Source organism: Spermophilus citellus, assembly GCF_964194105.1.
Source record: "Spermophilus citellus genome assembly, chromosome: 7".
Lineage (NCBI taxonomy): Eukaryota > Metazoa > Chordata > Mammalia > Rodentia > Sciuridae > Spermophilus > Spermophilus citellus.
The window spans coordinates 38986957-39005713 of record NC_138188.1 but is presented as its reverse complement, the minus strand read 5'-3'; the positions used below and the strand labels follow the sequence as shown (position 1 = coordinate 39005713).

The following is an 18757-nucleotide window of genomic DNA, read 5'->3' as shown; positions in this document are numbered from 1 at the left end:
CCCATGTACTAGACAAATGCTCTAACATTGAGCTACACCCCAAATCCCTTATTTTGTGTATTTTATAAACTTTGAATAATAAGCAGGTTTATAAAATTAGTAATGTTTGTTATTTAAATATGCTGCCTTTTCTGAAATTTTAATTTTTTGTAGCCTCTTTTATTTTCAGGATCAAAAAAGTCTATAAGCCCCGATTCAAGTGATATTACTGCTTAATTCTACAGATTTATTTGTAATTATTTTTGCTTTCTTCTCTCTCTCTCTCTCTCTCTCTCTCTCTATATATATATATATATATATATATATATACAAACACACAGACATATATAAGTAAATATATATAATATATATAGATATATATAAGTATATATATTTATTTTTTATTGGTAGACCATTTTAAAAGGCTTGGTAGTTAGAGCTATGAAATTGTGATTGGAATGACGAAGGACTTGCATTTTGAGACCATCTGTGGGGTTGCATTGTCTGAAACTGACAAGAGATCATGGCAGATGGTGGGGTCAAAAGATTGACTTTTTGAGCTTGACATAATGTGTTCATGAAGCTGGAAGAAGAAATACTATTTATTTATTTATTTATTTTTTTAACTAGCAGAAGACCTTGGTGGCAGGAAAAACTGTGCAATTGTTGAGTCTGGATAAACATAATGCATCAGTGCGCATGACTGATTTATCTCAGAATCGTCAGTACTGCCAAAGATGGCAACTTCTTGAAACATTCCCTGCTTCTTTTATTTACTTTGTAGACATTTTTGAAGGTTTAAGACATGTATTACACATTTACAAATAATTCATAAAGAAAATACAAAAGTTTTAAAAGTGTTTTTTATTAAAAAGTGTATTTTAATTAAAAGGTTAAACTTTTGCTCAAAGCCAATAAAGCATGTCTTGATTTTTAATTGAATGAAAGAAGTCTCTATTACAATCTTATTTCTTTTTATAATGTTTATCTAAGTGTAATTTTATTTCATTAATGTTACCTTTGTGCATTTTGGAGTGAGGGGTGGAAGATAAAACAATTACATTTGAAGGTTTGTTGATAATAGACTCTCTCATCCACTAGGCTGTTCCCAGTGTTTGGATTAGTTCCTTGTACTTAAGTGGCTGTTTAGTATTTGCTGGATAAGTAAATGAATGAATGACTATTGCCTACCGTTGTTAATTTTAGTTGAGTCATTTTTTTTAACTACAATTAAAAATTTTCCCTTTTTTCCTCCCTGTTTTGAAATTCCATTTATGTTATAGTTATTTTTCACTTCTACTGTGTGAGAATTATATATTATTTATTTTGGAGGAAGAAGCCTTAATTTCTTGCAGGAAATCAGTGAACTAATTTTTTTCCCTGATTGCTTACCTTGTATTAGGTAGTGACCTAGAAATTTTACATGTATTGATTCATGCAATTAAACAAATGTACTATTACTGTTTTGCAGATAAAGAAATTGAGACACAGAGATATTAAGGTAAATTTGCTCAATTAATCCATGTACTTTGGCAGTATTTCAAACCTTTATCATTTAGGCAGCATTTAGAGGTTCTAGTTTGTGCTGATCTCTATCTGGTAAGGAGATACATAGGGAATACCAAACAAAATTGCACTTTGTTCTGTCAAGCTCATTAATGTGGCTATGCAGTAGTTTTATAGGTACCCTCTTTTATTCCCTCTCCTTTTTTCTTTTTTTAAATTAGTGCCCATCTGTCTTTCCTCTTTCCCTCCCTTTGTCCTTTCTCCTTTCCCCTTTGCCTGCCTGCCTGCCTTCCTTCCTTCCTTTTCTTTCCTTCCTTTTTCTCCCTCCCAGGACCTTTTGTTTGCTCTCTACCACTGAGCTACATCCCCAGCACCAGGTAGCCTCTTACTGTTGTGTACTGAAATACTTATACTCTTAATTTCTTTTTATTTGTATGAATAGCACAGTGCCACTCAACAGCACAATCTTTAAGAAATTTCATACTGAGTGAATTCAGAAATAAAGCAGATGCCATTACAGCTGTTCTCTGAGCCCAAAGAAATGAGGAGAAGGGAACAGGAGAAACCTAGTAGCTGGATGTGGTAGTCAACTCAACAAGGCTTGTATTTCATTGGCCAGAATTATATGTTATATGGTCAGCTCATCTAGGATGAGAATGTAGCACATTTAGCTGGATACATTGCCACCTTCAACTTTTTAAGAAACAAGGGAAAAATGATAATGGGTAGAGAATAGTATCTTCCTTGGGTATATGCATTAAAATTTTCACATGTTCAAACCATATTTAAGAGGGAAAGAGTTCATTGTTTTTTGTTGTAATTGTATTTCAGTAGGTCATAAAATAATCTTAAATTTTTTTAGATTGAGCTTTTTTTGTGGTTAGAAGTGCTCCCAGTATTTAATGTATAAACTGGAGGGTATTTGACACTTTGACTTGGTAGATGTGATGATTTTTACTTTTAATAAATGATATCCAGTTTACTCCTAACACGACTCTGAAACACATAGTATTCTTTTTTTTTTTTTTTTTTTTCCAGATGGAGCTACAAGAAGTTAAGAGCTTACACTAAGTGTCAGAGCTGAGGTTAAGCCCAAGTCCATGATCTTTTCATTCTACTACATTGTGACTTTATTAAATGTCTAACTTTAAGCAGGAGACTTAGAAATAGCTTGTTAATTGATTTTTTTTCTATTCATTATTTTTATGCACATTCTTTCCATCTTTTTTGAGTTTCTACTTTTTAAGTTTTAAAATTGGTGGCTTATTGAATAAAAAGGTAGATATCACATGTTTTATAAATATTTTTTATTATTTTCACTGTCATTCAGTTCTAAATATTATAAATTCATGGAATGTTTAATAATTTTATTTTCTACATATATTATTTTAAACAATTTTTAATAGTTGACTCCTAATTTAATTATATGTGACCAGATACTATAATCTGTATATATGTATTCCCCTTGAAATTTGTTGCAACTTTCTTGGTGGTCACATATGAGGACAACTTTTTATAGATTTGTGCTTAAAGAGATGTTTCATACCTAATAGGCACAGATTTCTATATAGACATTACATCAATTTGTTTAAAACATTAATCTTCAAAATATAATAGTTATATGTTAGCCTTTAAATTCTTTTTTAAAAAAAGTATTTTTAGTTGTAGATGGACACAATACTTTTATTTTATTTATTGATTTTTTATGTGGTGCTGAGGATCGAACCTATTGCCCAGGCAAGCGCTCTACCACTGAGCCACAACCCCAGCCCTTCACTTTTAAATTCTTGGGTCAAACATGTAATGTAGTTTGGTAAATGAGCCATCAGGAACTTGTGTTTTATTATTTATCAAATTTAAATTTATTTATCTATTTGGGTAGTGGGGACTGAAACCAGGGGCATTTTACCACTGAGCAACATCCTGGTCCTTTTCAATTTTCATTTTGAGATAGAGTCTTGCCAAATTCCCCAAGATAACCTAGAACTTGTGATGTTGCATCAGCCTCCTCAGTAACTGAGGATTGTAGGCCTACATGCTTCACTGGACAGTTTGTTTTCTTTGGTATTGAAAAATTACAAACTGTATTATGTTGAAAAGTAAAAAAAAAAATCTTATTTTTCTTCTATTTCCATTTTACTTGTAGATTCAAATTGCAGCATATAAAGGAGACATTTGTAGCCCCCATTTCTTCCAGTTCCCATTATTTATGATCTTTGACTTTTTTTAATCCTTCTTAAATTTTTAATTTTTAAATAATTCAAAAATGAAAGTTGTAAAAGTAGGGCAGAAAACTCCTGAATACCCTTTGTTCAGATTCCCCAAATGTAACAATTATGTAAACAATTTTCCATTTGTGCTTTATTATTCTTACTTCCTCTGTATATCCATGTCATATTTGTTTCATTATTTGAGGGTAAGTTATATCCATCCCTCCTAAATATTTTAATATGTTTTTCTGAGAAAAAAAGATATTCAAAACCTCACTGCTCATTGATCAAAATCAGGAAAGGAAATGTTGAAACCATACTACCATCCAGTCTGTGCCCATATTGTCTTCAATTACCCAATAATTGTCTTTACAGAAATCATGTATCCCTTTTGTAGAATTAGGACCACCACAGTATGAGGAGATACCATACAGGGCTTCTTGTGAGTCAGACAAATAGTTCTAATTACCCATTATACATCCAAAGAATAACATTAACAGTTGGATTTCCCTGATTTTTCCTTATGATTAGATCTAGATTTTTCATTTTGGCCAGAAACAACTCAGAAATGATATCCATCTAGTGCACTTGTCCCATTGGTTAGCATTTGGTGACTTTGATTTCTTGACTAAAGCAGTATGTGCCAGGTTTCTTCACTAGAAAGTTTGAATTAATAGGTGTGTTTTTTTCAAGATTATATAAATATGTAAATATCCTGTTTTCATCATGCTTCCACTGACTAGCTTTACCATTTATTGCTTTATTTGTTACTACTGACTGCATCGTTCATTTATATTTATTAGTTGCATTATACTACAAAGAAGAGCTTTTCTTTCTCCCTCATCTGTAATGATCTTGGATTATTATTTTTGTCATTGGATTTATAATCTGTTACTATCCTTATATATTTTGGTGCTCTGGTGACCCAAATCGTTCAGTTCTATACCCTTTAAACTGGCTCCTATGTATGATTTACATGTCTCCATCTCTCTCTGTCTCCCCACCCTGCCCCCTCCCTCCCTCTCTCTTTGTTCCATTATTATTTTTTTAAATTTTTAATTTTCTGGTTATAGGTGGACACAATATCTTTATATATGTGGTGCTGAGGATCGAACCCAGGGCCCCACACATGCTAGGCTAGTGCTCTACCTCTGAGACACAATCTCAGATTGTGTTGAGAAGAATATTGCTAACTTCCTCAGGTGGTTCTTGAACCCCCCCCCCCACCCCTCTCTCTCTCTTTTTTTTTTTTAACATTATTGGGGATTGAACACAGGGCCTTCTGCATGCTAGGCAAGTGCTATACCATTGAACTGTATCCCCAGCCATTAAAAAAATTTTTTTTGGAGACGAAGTCTCACTAAGTCCTTGTAGCCCTCCTGCCTAAGACTCACAAGTAGCTGGGATTATAGATGTGTACCACTGTGCCTGGCTTCTTTTGAGCCCTTCTTTACTTCAGGCACAATAAGACGTTTTAAGTTTATTTTGTACACTTTCTGCCTTGTTCTGAATTTAACCATTTCTCTATGAAGCCCTGGTATTTCTTTCAGTGGATTAGCTAAAGGAACATACTATAATATATCAGAGCTCAGGGTATGTTACTTGTTGGTTATCTTGATCAGATTACTTAACTGCTCTAAACCCTAGTTTTTAGGTGTAAAATGGGAATTAAATGGTATATATCTCATAGTGCTGTTGTGACAATTCCTCATAGTGACAATTCCTCATATCTCATAGTGCTGTTGTGACATGCATTCCAATGCATGTCACATAGTAAATATGACATAAGTGTTGCCTATTATTATTATTACTACAATAGTGTTCCTTTTTTTTCCCTTTAACAGGATATTCTTTTAAAGAATTAATTGAAGATGAAGGTTTATTGTTTTTGATTTTTTTAATGGCTTTACAGAATCTTAAATAGTTTGACATGACGGCAAAAAATGTAAGTATTTGTAAATTTTTTAATGTAAGTGATTTTTAAAGTGACCTGTACTTTTTCCTGTGCATATTTTTTCACTGTTCTGGTTAATTAATTCAATTTCCTGGCATGGATTTATAATTGTTTTTGTTTATATAATGAATGAAATAAAATAAACTTCAGTGCTATTGAGTACTGTACTCTGAGGAACATGATGATATTTTTATACATTGGTACCAAATTGTTTCACCTCAGTAGCTACAAAATTGCTATTTCCATAAAGTCACCTCTCTCCCTTTTCTTTTGGGGACTAAAATAAGTTTGTTTTGGAACTTGCTAGAGAGTTACTTGGCCTTATTGAACAAGTCACTTCTTGCTTTAACATATTTCTTCTTTCTTTTTCTTTTCTTTCTTTCTTTTTTGGTCTGGGATTGAACCCAGTTGTGCTTAACCACTGAGTGATACCCTCGTCCTTTTTATTTTTTTGAGATTGGATCTCGCTAAGTTGCTGAGGCTGGCCTTGAACTTGCAGTCCTCCTGCCTCTGCCTCCCGGGTTGCTGGGATTATAGGTGTGCACCACTGCAGCTGGCTAAGCTTTTTTTTTTGTTTTTTCCTTTCATATTTACTCAAGGAAATGTGTGTGCTCAGATGTTGTTGAAAAGAATATTGCTAACTTCCTCAGGTGATTTCGGAAGGAACACTAGACTTTAAAATGTTTTGGATAAATTATTCATTTTTCCCCTTTGTTTCAAGCTGTCATTTTGGAGTTTGTTTCCCATTCAGATGTTTGTTTCCAGTTATTGTGAAGGATTATGCCTTAATAAACAGTGAAACATATAGGGAAATAATCTGTTATGACTTCTTTACCATTCCCAGAGTACTGTGTAGGAATGTTTGACTGGGATTAGATAAAAAGATAGGATGCAGGGTTGCCTCAAGGAATTAGTTAGGCCTTCAGAAAGATACAGGCCCAGAAATTAGCAATCTCCCAGGCATTAAAGCAGTGTTTGCTTTCCATCTTTATTTTTGGTACTGTGCATCTGCTTCATTTCTCCCTCCCTCTCCTCCTCTGAAGACTATCTTCCTTAGTTCCCCAGCCAGCCCCTCTCAGCATCTCTGTCTGCATGTTAAGGGACCAGCAAGTTCACAGTGAGAGGTGTGAAGGAAGGCAGCTTCAGTTTCAGACTCCTTGGGAAGCTTGAGTCTGACATCCACTAGTGGCTTAGTTAGTTGAGACTGGGAGAAGCAATTGTCATATTGTGTAAAATGGCTGCTAGGAGCCCACCACAGTATGAGGAGATATCATACAGTGCTTCTTGTGAGTCAGACAAATAGTTCTAATTACCCATTATACATCCAAAGAATAACATTAACAAACAAACCCTTATTACCTTGTAATACCTTATAGTAGGGTTCCCCCTACCCCCATGGTCTAAAAATATTGAATCGAAAATTTCATGAATAAATAATTCATAAGTCCTAAATTGTGCTGTGTTCTGGGTAGTATGCTGAAACCTTTCACTGTCCTTCTGCCTGGGATGTGACTCATCCCTTCATCCAGCTTATGCATGCTGCATGTATTGCCTGCTATTGGCCACTGAATAGCCTTGTCAGTTAATAGATTTACTATTGCAGTATTACAGTATTTGCTTTCAGGTAGCCCCAAAGTACAAGAGTAGCTATGCTGGTAATTCAGATATACAAAAGAGAAGCTGTAAAGTGCTTCCTTTAAGATATTTGGAAAGAAAGAGTGAGACCATCTCATATACTTTTATTATACTGTATTGTTATAATTACTCTATTTTATTGTTATTGTTGTTAATATCTTGCTGCACCTAATTAATGAATTAAGCTTTATCATAGATATGTATATATATAGGGAAAAAACAGCATATATAGGGTTTGCTACAACTTGTGGTTTCAGGTGTGCACTGGGGGGTCTCTTATCTTTGTTTTCTAATTTTGGGTTATAATTCCAGAACCTTAACATATTTCTAATGTGCTTTAATAACTTTAAACAGATACAGATTTTGCTTCATTATCATTAAGGGTCAGCCATCAGGATTGATTAATTAATATATGGCACCAAGAAAGAGGTTAAAGGAGACTTCTTGGTATTTGGCTTGTGTCACAGTAATGGCCATGCTGCTTAATGAGAAGAGGATCTCTTGGGGAGGTGCAGGATCTTGGGGCAAATTCAGAGTTCTGTTTTGAACATACTAATTTTAAGAAACCTAAAAACATCCAGTGGAGATATTATTGGCTAGGCAGTTGGATATTGCCTAGGTAGAGGAATGCTTCTGGCTGAAGGTAAAATTTTGGAGTTATTTCATATTAAAATTATTTTAAAGCAGTGGGACCATGTGAGATTACACAGTGAGTGCATGAAAGGAGAGTACATGACGACCATGTGTGAGCACAGTGTTATCCAGCTTAAAGATGGGGAGAATGAGAAGCATCAGAGGAGATTCAGAGAATGGTATCAAAGACAGGAAGAAATAAAGGATATTCTGGTGATTTGGGAAGCAAGTGAAAAAAATGTTTCAAAAAGAATGATCACTTGTGTTCACACTGATGAGAAGTGACTCAGGTGTGGAAGACGTTGCCCTTTATGGAAGCATCAGTATACTTACATTCATATACTTATTTATGTCTTAATTTCTTTTTAAAATTTTTTTAGTTGTTGGTAGACCTTTATTTATTTATTTTATTTATTCATGTGTGGTGCTGAGAACCGAACCCAGTGCCTCACAAATGCCAGGCAAGTGCGCTACTGCTGAGCCAAAGCCACAGTCCACTCATAATTTCTATTTCTCATTTTGCATTTCTCTTATATAAATAGTTTTTGTGAAGAGTTCTTTTGCCATTTCCATGCCATAGTAGGTCTCTTGTGGTAGGAATGATAAAAATCCTACTCAAAACAGCTTACGGATTTGGGCACTATGGCACACACCTGAAATCCCACCTACTCAGGCGGCTGAGACAGGCAGATTTTGAGTTTGAGGCCAGCATTGGCAATTTAGGAAATCCTGTCTCAAGGGGAAAACACAAAATAAACAACAACAACAACAAAACCAGCTAAAGACAAAAAGTGAAATAGGTTGACTCATGTAGCTGAAAAGTCTAGACTCTTCTGGCTTTAAAGACACCTGGATTCACAGGATCAAGTGATGATGCCAGGGCACTGTATGTCTCTTTCCATCCTGGGAGCTGAATGGCCGACATGGGCCTTCTAACACTTATCTTAGAAGAAGACAGGAGGTTTCTTTTTTTGTGATTTTTCTGGGGAGGAGCTTTGGTTGACTGTACTTGGTTCACATATTTAAACACTGTGGAGGAGAAAGTGGATATCATAAGTGGCCAGGCCTGGGTCATTGCTGCTGCTGTAGTACAGTTAAGCTTCTTTAATGTTAGTGTTCCTGACACAACTACATGGAATGAGTTATTTTTTAAAAAGAAGAGATCGGGAGAACACACTATATTCATTGTATCTGGGATAAAATGGTTATCAAATAATACCTAGTATCTAGTGATAGTCTTCTAGACCAAAAATGCAGGTGTGTTCTAATTTAAAATCACTGAGTGTACAAGAGACTTTGAAATAGAATTTGCAGTTTAATTTTTGCCTTGTCAATGAAACTTCTTCACATGAACTATAATATGCATTGCAGAAAAATAGAGAATACAGAGAAAGAAAAGAAAAAATTGGTAACCTAGAGCTTATTAGCAAATTTTTGCCTAGAAAGGCAAGTAGTATATACATGAATATGTCAATATATCAACCAAAATAAAACAAGTTCATTCTGTTTTGTAATCTACTACTTAATCTTTATGATGAATGTCTTTTTTTTTTTTTTTTTATGTGCAGTGGTAAGGATTGAACCCAGGGCCTTACGCATGCAAGGCAAGCGCTCTATCAACTGAGCTGTATCCCCAGCCCCTATGAATGCCTTTTCTTATCTTGATACTTCTATAACATTCCTTCCTTCCTTCCTTCCTTCCTTCCTTCCTTCCTTCCTTCCTTCCTTCCTTCCTTCCTTCCTTTATTTTTAATTTTTTAATTTAATTTTTTTTTGGTACCAAGGACTGAACCCAGGGGCCCTTAACTACTGAACCAAAGCCCTTTTTATTTTGAGACAGAGCTTTGATAAGTTTCTTAGGGTCTTGCTAAATTGCTGAGGCTGACCTTGAATTTGCAATTCTCCTGCCTCTGCCTCATGAGTTGTTGGGATTACAGGCATGGGCTACCATGCCTGGCTTTCAGAATATTTCCATGAGGCAAAATCTTAGGAAATTACTGATCCCAGAATGTGAGTGATTTTTTTTTTGAGCTTTTGATTCATAATGTTAAATTTCACTTACAAAAGATTAGACAGATTTATGTATTTATCAGGGTTATATTTAATAGAGAAATGCTGTTTCTCTGATTTTCTTGTGAATCTTTGCCAGCATAATCAGCAAACAACTGTATATGACATTATATTTCTTTGATTACTGTTAGTTTAAACTAGCATTCTATATGTTTGTTGGTCATTTGCATTTCTTTTTTTTTTAAAGAGAGAGAGAGAATTTTTTTAATATTTATTTTTTAGTTTTCGGCGGACACAACATCTTTGTTTGTATGTGGTGCTGAGGATCGAACCCGGGCCACACGCATGTCAGGCAAGCGCGCTACCACTTGAGCCACATCCTCAGCCCCGGTCATTTGCATTTCTATTTGGAAATTGTCTATGCCAGAGATGAGGTATTGGAAGCCACTGGCATTTGAAAAACAACCTCCACTTAAATATTACTTTGTCTTTAACAAAACATTCTCATAGTTATTTAATTTGACCAGAGGAGCTTTTTTTTGTGCACATATGTATTATCCTCGTTTTTTAGTGATTGTTCCAAAACTGTCTTGCCTTTGATGGGTAGAGCTTACCTCTGAGCACATATCATCTCACTCTGAGTCCTGTTTTCTTTCAGTTATGTCAATCAGAAACATTCACTTTTTTTAAAAGAGAGAGAGAGAGAGAGAGAGAATTTTAATATTTATTTTTTAGTTATCGGCGAACACAACATCTTTGTTTGTATGTGGTGCTGAGGATCGAACCTGGGCCACACGCATGCCAGGCGAGCTCGCTACGGCTTGAGCCACATCCCCAGCCCCAGAAATATTCACTTTTTTAATGAAGTTATAATGTTATTATTGGGGAGCATGTTTTTATTCTTACAAATTAGATTTGAGTATTTTTATTCAGCATTATTGACTGTGTACACTGGCACTGGTATACCCAGAGCCTGTTCCATTTTAGTAATCATTTTATTATATATATCTTGTAACATGATGTTATATACATTAAATGTACATAAATTTTTTTTTTAAATATTTTAAGCCAGGTGTGGTGGTGCATGCCTGTAATCCCAGTGGCTGGGGAGGCTGAGGCAGGAGGATCACGAGTTCAAAGTCAGCTTCGCAAACGTGAGGTGCTAAGCAACTCAGTGAGACGCTGTCTCTAAATAAAATACAAAATAGGGCTGGGGATGTGGCTTAGTGGTTGAATACCCCTGAGTTTAATTCCCAGTTATCCCCATGTATATATGTATATATGTATATTTAAGGAATACCCAGATGGGAAGGCTTCTCTCAGGACCTGACTAAGCAAAATATGTGCCATGAGGTATGAGTTCACTCTTTTCTGTGGCTCAGTGAAATACAGCTCCTTTTTAAGTAGGTAGAATGAGGAAAGAATAATTTTTGTTTTTAGAGAGAGAGAATTTTTTAATATTTATTTTTTAGTTTTTGGTGGACACAACATCTTTATTTTACTTTTATGTGGTGCTGAGGATCTAACCCAGCACCCTGCGCATGCCAGGCGAGCGCGCTATCACTTGAGCTACATCCCCAGCCCAAGAATAATATTTTTAACATGCCTTTTTTAAACCAACTTTTTCTTCTTTCAAATGTATTTTCTTTGAGTCTTTAAACTACAATTTATGAAAGCAGAAATTAATACATATTTTTAAGCTTTTACTAAACAGATTTTGGTAGTATTTATATAAGCATTAGCTACAGACATGTTTCCTCCATTTGTGATTCCAAAATTAGCATGCAATATTGACTTTCAGTTGACCTTTTTCTAAATTTTTAGAGTATAATTTGATTATTAAAAAGTGCAGGTGTACAACTGCTCAAAAAGTTTATGAATCACTTGCTACTTCACTATACAGAAGTTGGTTATGAAGAGCAGGTGTTTAAGCATAACGGTAACCCAGTAACTGTGAGCTCTCTACTGAGAATGTGTGGTTTTAATTGAGGTTTTTTTTTTTTTTTTTTTTTTGCCATTATTGTCATACAATAACAAAAAGGTATAAACTGATCCTTTTGAAGTTATTATAATATAGTAGTAAATGATCATGTTGTATCAAGCATGGAATGAATATATATATGTACATATATATGAGTTCTAGATGGACACAATACCTTTATTTTATTCATTTGTTTATTTTTTAATGTGGATCAGAGGATCAAAGTCAGTGCCTCACGTGTGCTTGGCAAGTGCTCTGCCACTGAACTACAACGTCAGCCCATGGAATGAATATATTAAAGTCTGTTTTAGTATTAATTACTTTATTTTAAAAGTAGAACAAGAAAAGTTTTGCCTTTCTCTCTTCATAGAAGAGTTTATAAAAGAGGGCATGTTAGTATTTATACACTACACTCTTCAACAGATGTTCAACAGATTGAATATTTAACATTCCTGTTTGTGAGCAATTTTGTTTTGGTACTGGGGATTGAAGCCTGGGTTGCTTTACCCCTGAGCTTCATCCCCATCCCCAGTCCCTTGTATTTTTAACTTTGAGACAGGATCTCTAAGTTGCTGAAGTTGCTGAATTTTCTGAAGGTCTTGTTAAAGTTGCTAAGACTGGCCTCTAACTTGCAATCCTCATGCCTCAGCATCCTGTGTTGCTGGGATTAATTTATTGCAGATTTTGTTGCAAAGGGTTAGCTTTACTTCAACTGAATACTTACAGGAAAAAGTATCTGTACCGTTGTCTGTATAGAATTCAGAAGCTCTTTTCTAGATGTCTTAGTCTAAGTTGTATCATAAAAATTTGGTATATTAAATACCACTTATCTAATATCTACTTTAACAGAATTACTTATCTGTTATGAGTGATATGTAGAAATATTTCTGATAATATACCTCTGGGTGAAAAGAAACTATTGTTAGGGCCAGGGTTGTGGCTCAGTGGTAGAGTTCTTGCCTCGCATGTGTGAGGCACTGGGTTCGATCCCCAGCACAACATAAACATAAAACAAAATAAAGGTATTGTGTCCATCTACAACTAAAAAAAGAAAAGAAAAAAAGAAACTGTTGCTAGTAGAGCATTTGAATTACAAAAAATGAATTAATTAGTTCTTAAGTGTTATGAAAAAAGAGAAAAATGATCTAGCTCTTTCAGGTCATGGAGACCATTGACAATATCTACATTGTCATGGAACATGCAGGTCCGGGACAGATGAATGTCAGTGGCATTCAGGAGGAGGAGATCCATAGATCGATCATTAAGGCAGATGGCAAGTGCTGTGTCTTGCTGCCACGAGAAAGGCATCATGCACCTAGTCCTGAAAGTGGATAACATCCTGGTGGATTCCAGAGGCAACATCAAACTCATCCACTTCAGCCTGAGCACCAGGGTCATTTTAGTCTGAAGCTGAACAAGTTCTGGGGCAATTGCTTGCATTTTGCCCCTGAAGTTGTCCTATGGAAAGAATATTAAGCCCCCACCCCCATGAGCATTTGGAGTCTAGGTGTCCTTCTATATTCTATGGTCACAGGGAGGTGCCCATTTAGAGCAAGAAGCTAGTGCAGATAGTGCAAGCACAGTATTTCTGCACATGTTTCTGAGGGAGCACAAAGCCTCATCAGTCAAATACTGATGGTGGACCCCATGCAGAGGTCCACAGGGGAGCAGATAATGGGGTACCCATGGCTAAGCCAAGGTGGAGAGTATTTACCCAGTCATTCTAGTGAGCCACTTCCCAAACACCTGGACCCTGCAATCATAACAGCCATCTTTGATATGGGTTATGACCCTTATGATACCTGGATGTTCCCGGCAAATCAAAAATTGGAGGCCCAAGCCCCTGATACTCCAGCACCAGGGGCAAGCTGCACATTCCAGGTGAAGCCTGTGCATCAGGGGCTTAGGCCTTGTCTAGGCCCTGTGGATCCTTCCAATGTCCAACCAAAGAGGAGTGCCATTGAGTCTGCCCTTCTCACCTTCTCCCTGCCCTGTTAGCAGCAGCTGCATAAGGAGGCCAAGCAGTCAGGGCAGAAGGGTGGTGGGTGTGTCAGTATGCTTGCCATTGTTTCCACTTTCTGCATGCAAGGACCCTCACTGGCAGCATAGGCTCCTAGCATGCCCTTGTATCCCACAGACCCAACCCCTGGCTGATCCTCAGTAGATGGGTCACAGAAGATGGAAGCATGTCCTCCCAAGGTACCTCCACAGGGCAATCCCATGGCACTATCAAGAAGTGGTAAGGAGGATTGCCTCCTGCATTCAGCAGTTGTCTTGTGTCTTGTGGCTCAAGTGGAAAGAGGACACAAACATGCTAGATTCAGATACAGTGGTTCCAGTGAATACACAGAGCTGAGACAGACAGACCAATGGATATTCAGAAGACCCTGAGTTCTGTAGGTCCTGACGTGGTGTGGATATTGGTCAAGCATGCACTCAAACAGCTGCAGGAATGAGGTGTGTCAGCTGGCTCAGGCTTCCCACATTCCAGCCAGGAGTGCACCTCTGCTTCACCAGGAGCCTCCTCTGCCCCCATCAGTGAGAGACAGCAGAGACTTTTCCTTGGGACACTTCACCCTGCCTGACTCATCCCTGTTCTTTCTTTCATCCTTCTGAGATGGTGCTTAATAAATTTCTGTTTCTCACAGATTGCATAATAAAATTGATGTTCCAAAGATTAAGAAGACAAAAGGCAAATTAAAAAAAGAGAGAAAAGGGAGATCTTAGGGCAGGAGCCCAGCAGACATCCTCTCCAAGGCCTGGACTACGGGCCTCCTTCTCCTATTCAGTGCAGATGCTGTGCACCTTGAGCCAGTATAAGTGGGGACTCACTTGTCTTCAGACAGTGTAGACGGAGACTTGCTTCCCTTGAGCTAGTGTAGGTAGAAATTGTGTCCTTGAGCCAGAAATTGTGTCCTTGATTCAGATTGAGTTAGTTGCTTTGGCCAGAAGGAACCCCTTACCCAGTCTTCAGGCCCCTTTCAATTTGTAGATAAAGAAATTGCATGATTTGACCAAGGCCATACACCTAGTAGGCTTTATGAGCCACAGTGTGGACCCAAGTAATTGAACATGAGGCCAGTCCACTTTACTTTGCATTGTGATAATGATACCTTACATGTCATGGTTTTCTTCCTTCCTTCCTTCCTTCCTTCCTTCCTTCCTTCCTTCCTTCCTTCCTTCCTTCCTATATATATATATATATATATATATATATATATATATATATAAAATTTATTTTAGTTGTCAATGGACCTTTATTTTATTTATTTATGTGCAGTGCTGAGAATGGAACCTAGTGTTTGACACATGCTAAGTAAGAGCGCTACCTCTGAGCCACAACCCCAGCCCCTTACATATCATAGTTTTGAAAAGCATTGTAGATAGTGATTAAGAACATTAAAAATTAAGGGCATCGGGCTGGGGTTGTGGTTCAGTGGTAGTGTGCTTACTTAGCATGCATGAGGCACTAGGTTTGATCCCCAGCACCACATAAAAATAAACAAATGAAATAAAGGTATTGGGTCCACCTACAGCTAAAAAAAAAAAAAAAAAAAAATAAGGGCATCAATCAGGATGGGCTTTTTATTTTTAATTTTTTTTTTTTGGTGCTGGAAATTTAACCCAGCACCTTGCACATGCTAGGCAAGTGCTCTACGACCTAGTCCCAATGATAGAATTTTCCCCCCCTCAGGTCTGAGGATCAAACCCAGGGCCTTGTGCATGGTAGGCAAGTACTGTACCACTGAGCTATGTCCCCAGCCTTATGATGGAATTTGAATTAATCTTTGTACCTTCACTAATTTGATAGCAACTTGAGCTGTCACAGTACTTGTTTTCAGAAAACTCTCCCTATCAGGGACTTTGCATGGAAGCACACACCTGTAATTCTAGCAATCTCAGGGACTCAGGAGGTTGAGGCCAGAGAATCACAGTTTTAAGGCCAGCCTTATCAACTTAGTAAGACCCTGTCAAAAAATAAAAAGAACTAGGCATATAATTCAGTGGCAGGTACCTCTGGATTCAGTCCCCATTACCAAAAACAACAACAACAAATTATTGGTAAAATTGATAGAGTATGGTTCTGCGTACAAGTAATATTTCATGATGATGATAATTATTGTCATTTTGGGCTCTCCTGGGGATTGAACCAAAAGCCTCACACATGCTTGAGAATTTCTCTATTATTGAGCTATTCCCTTGGTCCAGTATTTTATTAATTTTAATTTGAACATTTCATATTTTCCTCATTTCAAGAAATATGACCACATTTTCTTTTATAATATGAAAAGTGGGCAAAGTGGTTTTCACCTATAATCCCAGCTACTTGGGAGGCTGAGGCAGGAGGATTTTAAGTTTGAGGTCAGCTTCAGCAATTTAGCAAGACTCTGTCTCAGACTAAGTAGGGCTAGAGATATAGCTCAGTGATAGAACACTTGCCCAGCATGTGTAAGTCTTTGGGTTTAATCCACAATACCACTCTGCCCCCATCCAAAAATTATAACTCCCTATGGTTGATATAATTCATTTCACATAGCTATTTAGAATATTTGATTTGGATTTCTGGTAGAAGGTATAAAATAGCTTGTTATTCTATTATTAATTTTTTAAACTGTTTTATTCAGGTTGGTTTGACTTCCACAAATGCAGAACTAAGAGGATTTATAGATCAGAATCTCAGTCCAACAAAAGGTAAGATTGCTGAATAAAAATTATTTGAATTTAGTTTTATTGTATTTGTTTTGTAAAATATGCAGCTGTAAGAAATACTATAGTTATATAACACATAATCTATGTTTTATGAAAGTTATTCTGAGAGGTAGAGGGTTTTGGTGTGATTTTTCTCTATTGCTTTCCTTAGGTTCTCAGAGATTCTTTTTTTTATATATATATTTTTTTAAGAGAGAGTGAGAGAGGAGAGAGAGAGAGAGAATTTTTAATATTTATTTTTTAGTTCTCGGCGGACACAACATCTTTGTTGGTATGTGGTGCTGAGGATCGAACCCGGGCCGCACGCATGCCAGGCGAGCGCGCTACCACTTGAGCCACATCCCCAGCCCCAAGATTCTTTTTTTTTTAATTAATTTTTTTTTTTTTTTAGTTGTAGACAGTCAACATTATCTATTTATTTTTATGTGGTGCTGAGGATCAAACCCAGTGCCTCACATGTGGAAGGCAAGCACTTTACCACTGAGCTATAGCCCCTTAGAGATTCTTTTATTTATTTAAAAAAAAAAAAAATATATATATATATATATATATATATATATATATATTTTTAGTTGTAGTTGGACCCAATACCTTTATTTTATTTATTTATTTTTATGTGGTGCTGAGGACCAAACCCAGCGCATTGTACGTGCTAGGCGAGCGCTCTACCGCCAAGCCCCAGCCCCAGCACCCCCTTAGAGATTCTTGATTAATGATATTATTACAATTGAGGCTATTCAGATTATTTTTTTCCCTTTCTTGTTTGAGAGTCCTTTCAAGTCGTTTAACTTACAGGAAAATATGTAGAGAAAAATTATAAAATGTTTTTTTCTCTGTATGTTATATATATGTTCACATTTATATTTACATATAAAAACATACATGCATATACTCCTATGACAAATATATGGCTTACTGGAGGATGCTTATATCATAAATCTGATCCTGGAATATAAGAACTTATATAGAAATCAGCAATATCATTCAATGTGTATCTTTTTTTGGGTGGTTTGAACTCAAGTATACTCAACCACTGAGCCACATCCCCAGCCCTATTTTGTATTTATTTATTTATTTAGAGACAGGGTCTCACTGAATTACTTAACGTCTCACCCTTGCTGATGCTGTCTTTGAACTCGTGATCCTCCTGCCTCAGCCTCCCAAGCTCCTGGGATTATAGGCATGTGCTATCGCACCCAACCTCAATATGTGTCTTTTAATATTATCTTTTAGTATGTAGAGATACATGCTATAATTTTTATGAATGGAATGGTATGTTGTCTAGCATTGGCTTCAAAATAATCCATGGAAGACTGATGAAGTGGGTGACATTATAAATAAAGCAATATTGTCTATAAATTGTTTAAACCAGGTGATGGCTATGCTGGGTTTCATTTTTTTTTTTTTTTGGTCCTCCTTTGTATGTTTGAAATTTTCCATTATAAAAAGTAGAAATAAAATGTATGCCATTACAGTGCAAACAGCTATGAGGAGACATCAGCTTCTCAAAAGGTTATATCTACATGGGAGATGCACTGTGGAGAGGTTAGAAAAATCAGTATTTTAGTATCAGTATCTAATTTAGTAATAGTGGTCCATAGGAGTTATTTTGAGAGCTTAAGTGTTAATGAAGTCATTTAAAGATACTTTAAACCTTACTGCTTCTCACAATATTTTTTACATGATGATATACATAGAAAATGATAATATTATAACATTAATTTGGACCCACTGTGGCTAAACAGAAGGACTGTTTAAGGTTTGGGTAAGTTCCCTTGGAGTTCTAGCTGCTGCAGACCTCTTCTGCTGCCCCAGGGGGCTGAAGGGATCGGTGTCTAATATGCCCATAGGACACACAGGTAGAAATCTGTGTTTTATCAGGTGTGACACGCAGGTGAGGGAAAGAAAGTGAAAACCACATGCTCCGTGCATATGGGAAACAGTGATCCCAAATAGTGAGATGGGGTGATGGAGTGATGCAGTGTCGTGAAAGTAAGAAGGAAAGGACAGTAAGTCATGATGGGGCAATAGAGAAAAGCCTTCAGATGGCTTCCTTCTGTCTAAGACCAAAGAGATCAAGGGCTTAGGTGAGGAAGGTTGTCTCTGATGGCTGAACTGGTAAGAAAACTAGTTACTAAA

At 36.5% G+C, this 18757-nt stretch overlaps 1 protein-coding gene across 22 annotated transcripts in view; it reads left to right on the top strand.

Moving 5' to 3' along the window:
• Positions 1-18757, top strand: part of TFDP2 (transcription factor Dp-2) — a 176120-nt gene that overhangs the window by 33718 nt on the left and 123645 nt on the right. For 9 of the 22 annotated variants that reach the window (XR_014022999.1, XM_081301684.1, XM_081301702.1 and 6 more), the window contains 3 exons: positions 1451-1480; positions 5540-5640; positions 16534-16600. The exons of 3 other annotated variants lie outside the window; for them this stretch is intronic. Coding sequence is in view for 10 of the 19 variants with exons in the window: in XM_081301684.1 (XP_081157810.1) it covers positions 5626-5640; positions 16534-16600 (82 nt within the window). In the remaining 9 variants the exon portion in view is untranslated. Of the gene's footprint in view, positions 1-1450; positions 1481-2523; positions 2764-5539; positions 5641-16533; positions 16601-18757 lie in introns of those variants that run through there. 10 more of the 22 variants (XM_081301696.1, XM_081301695.1, XM_081301687.1 and 7 more) reach the window with 8 other exon arrangements.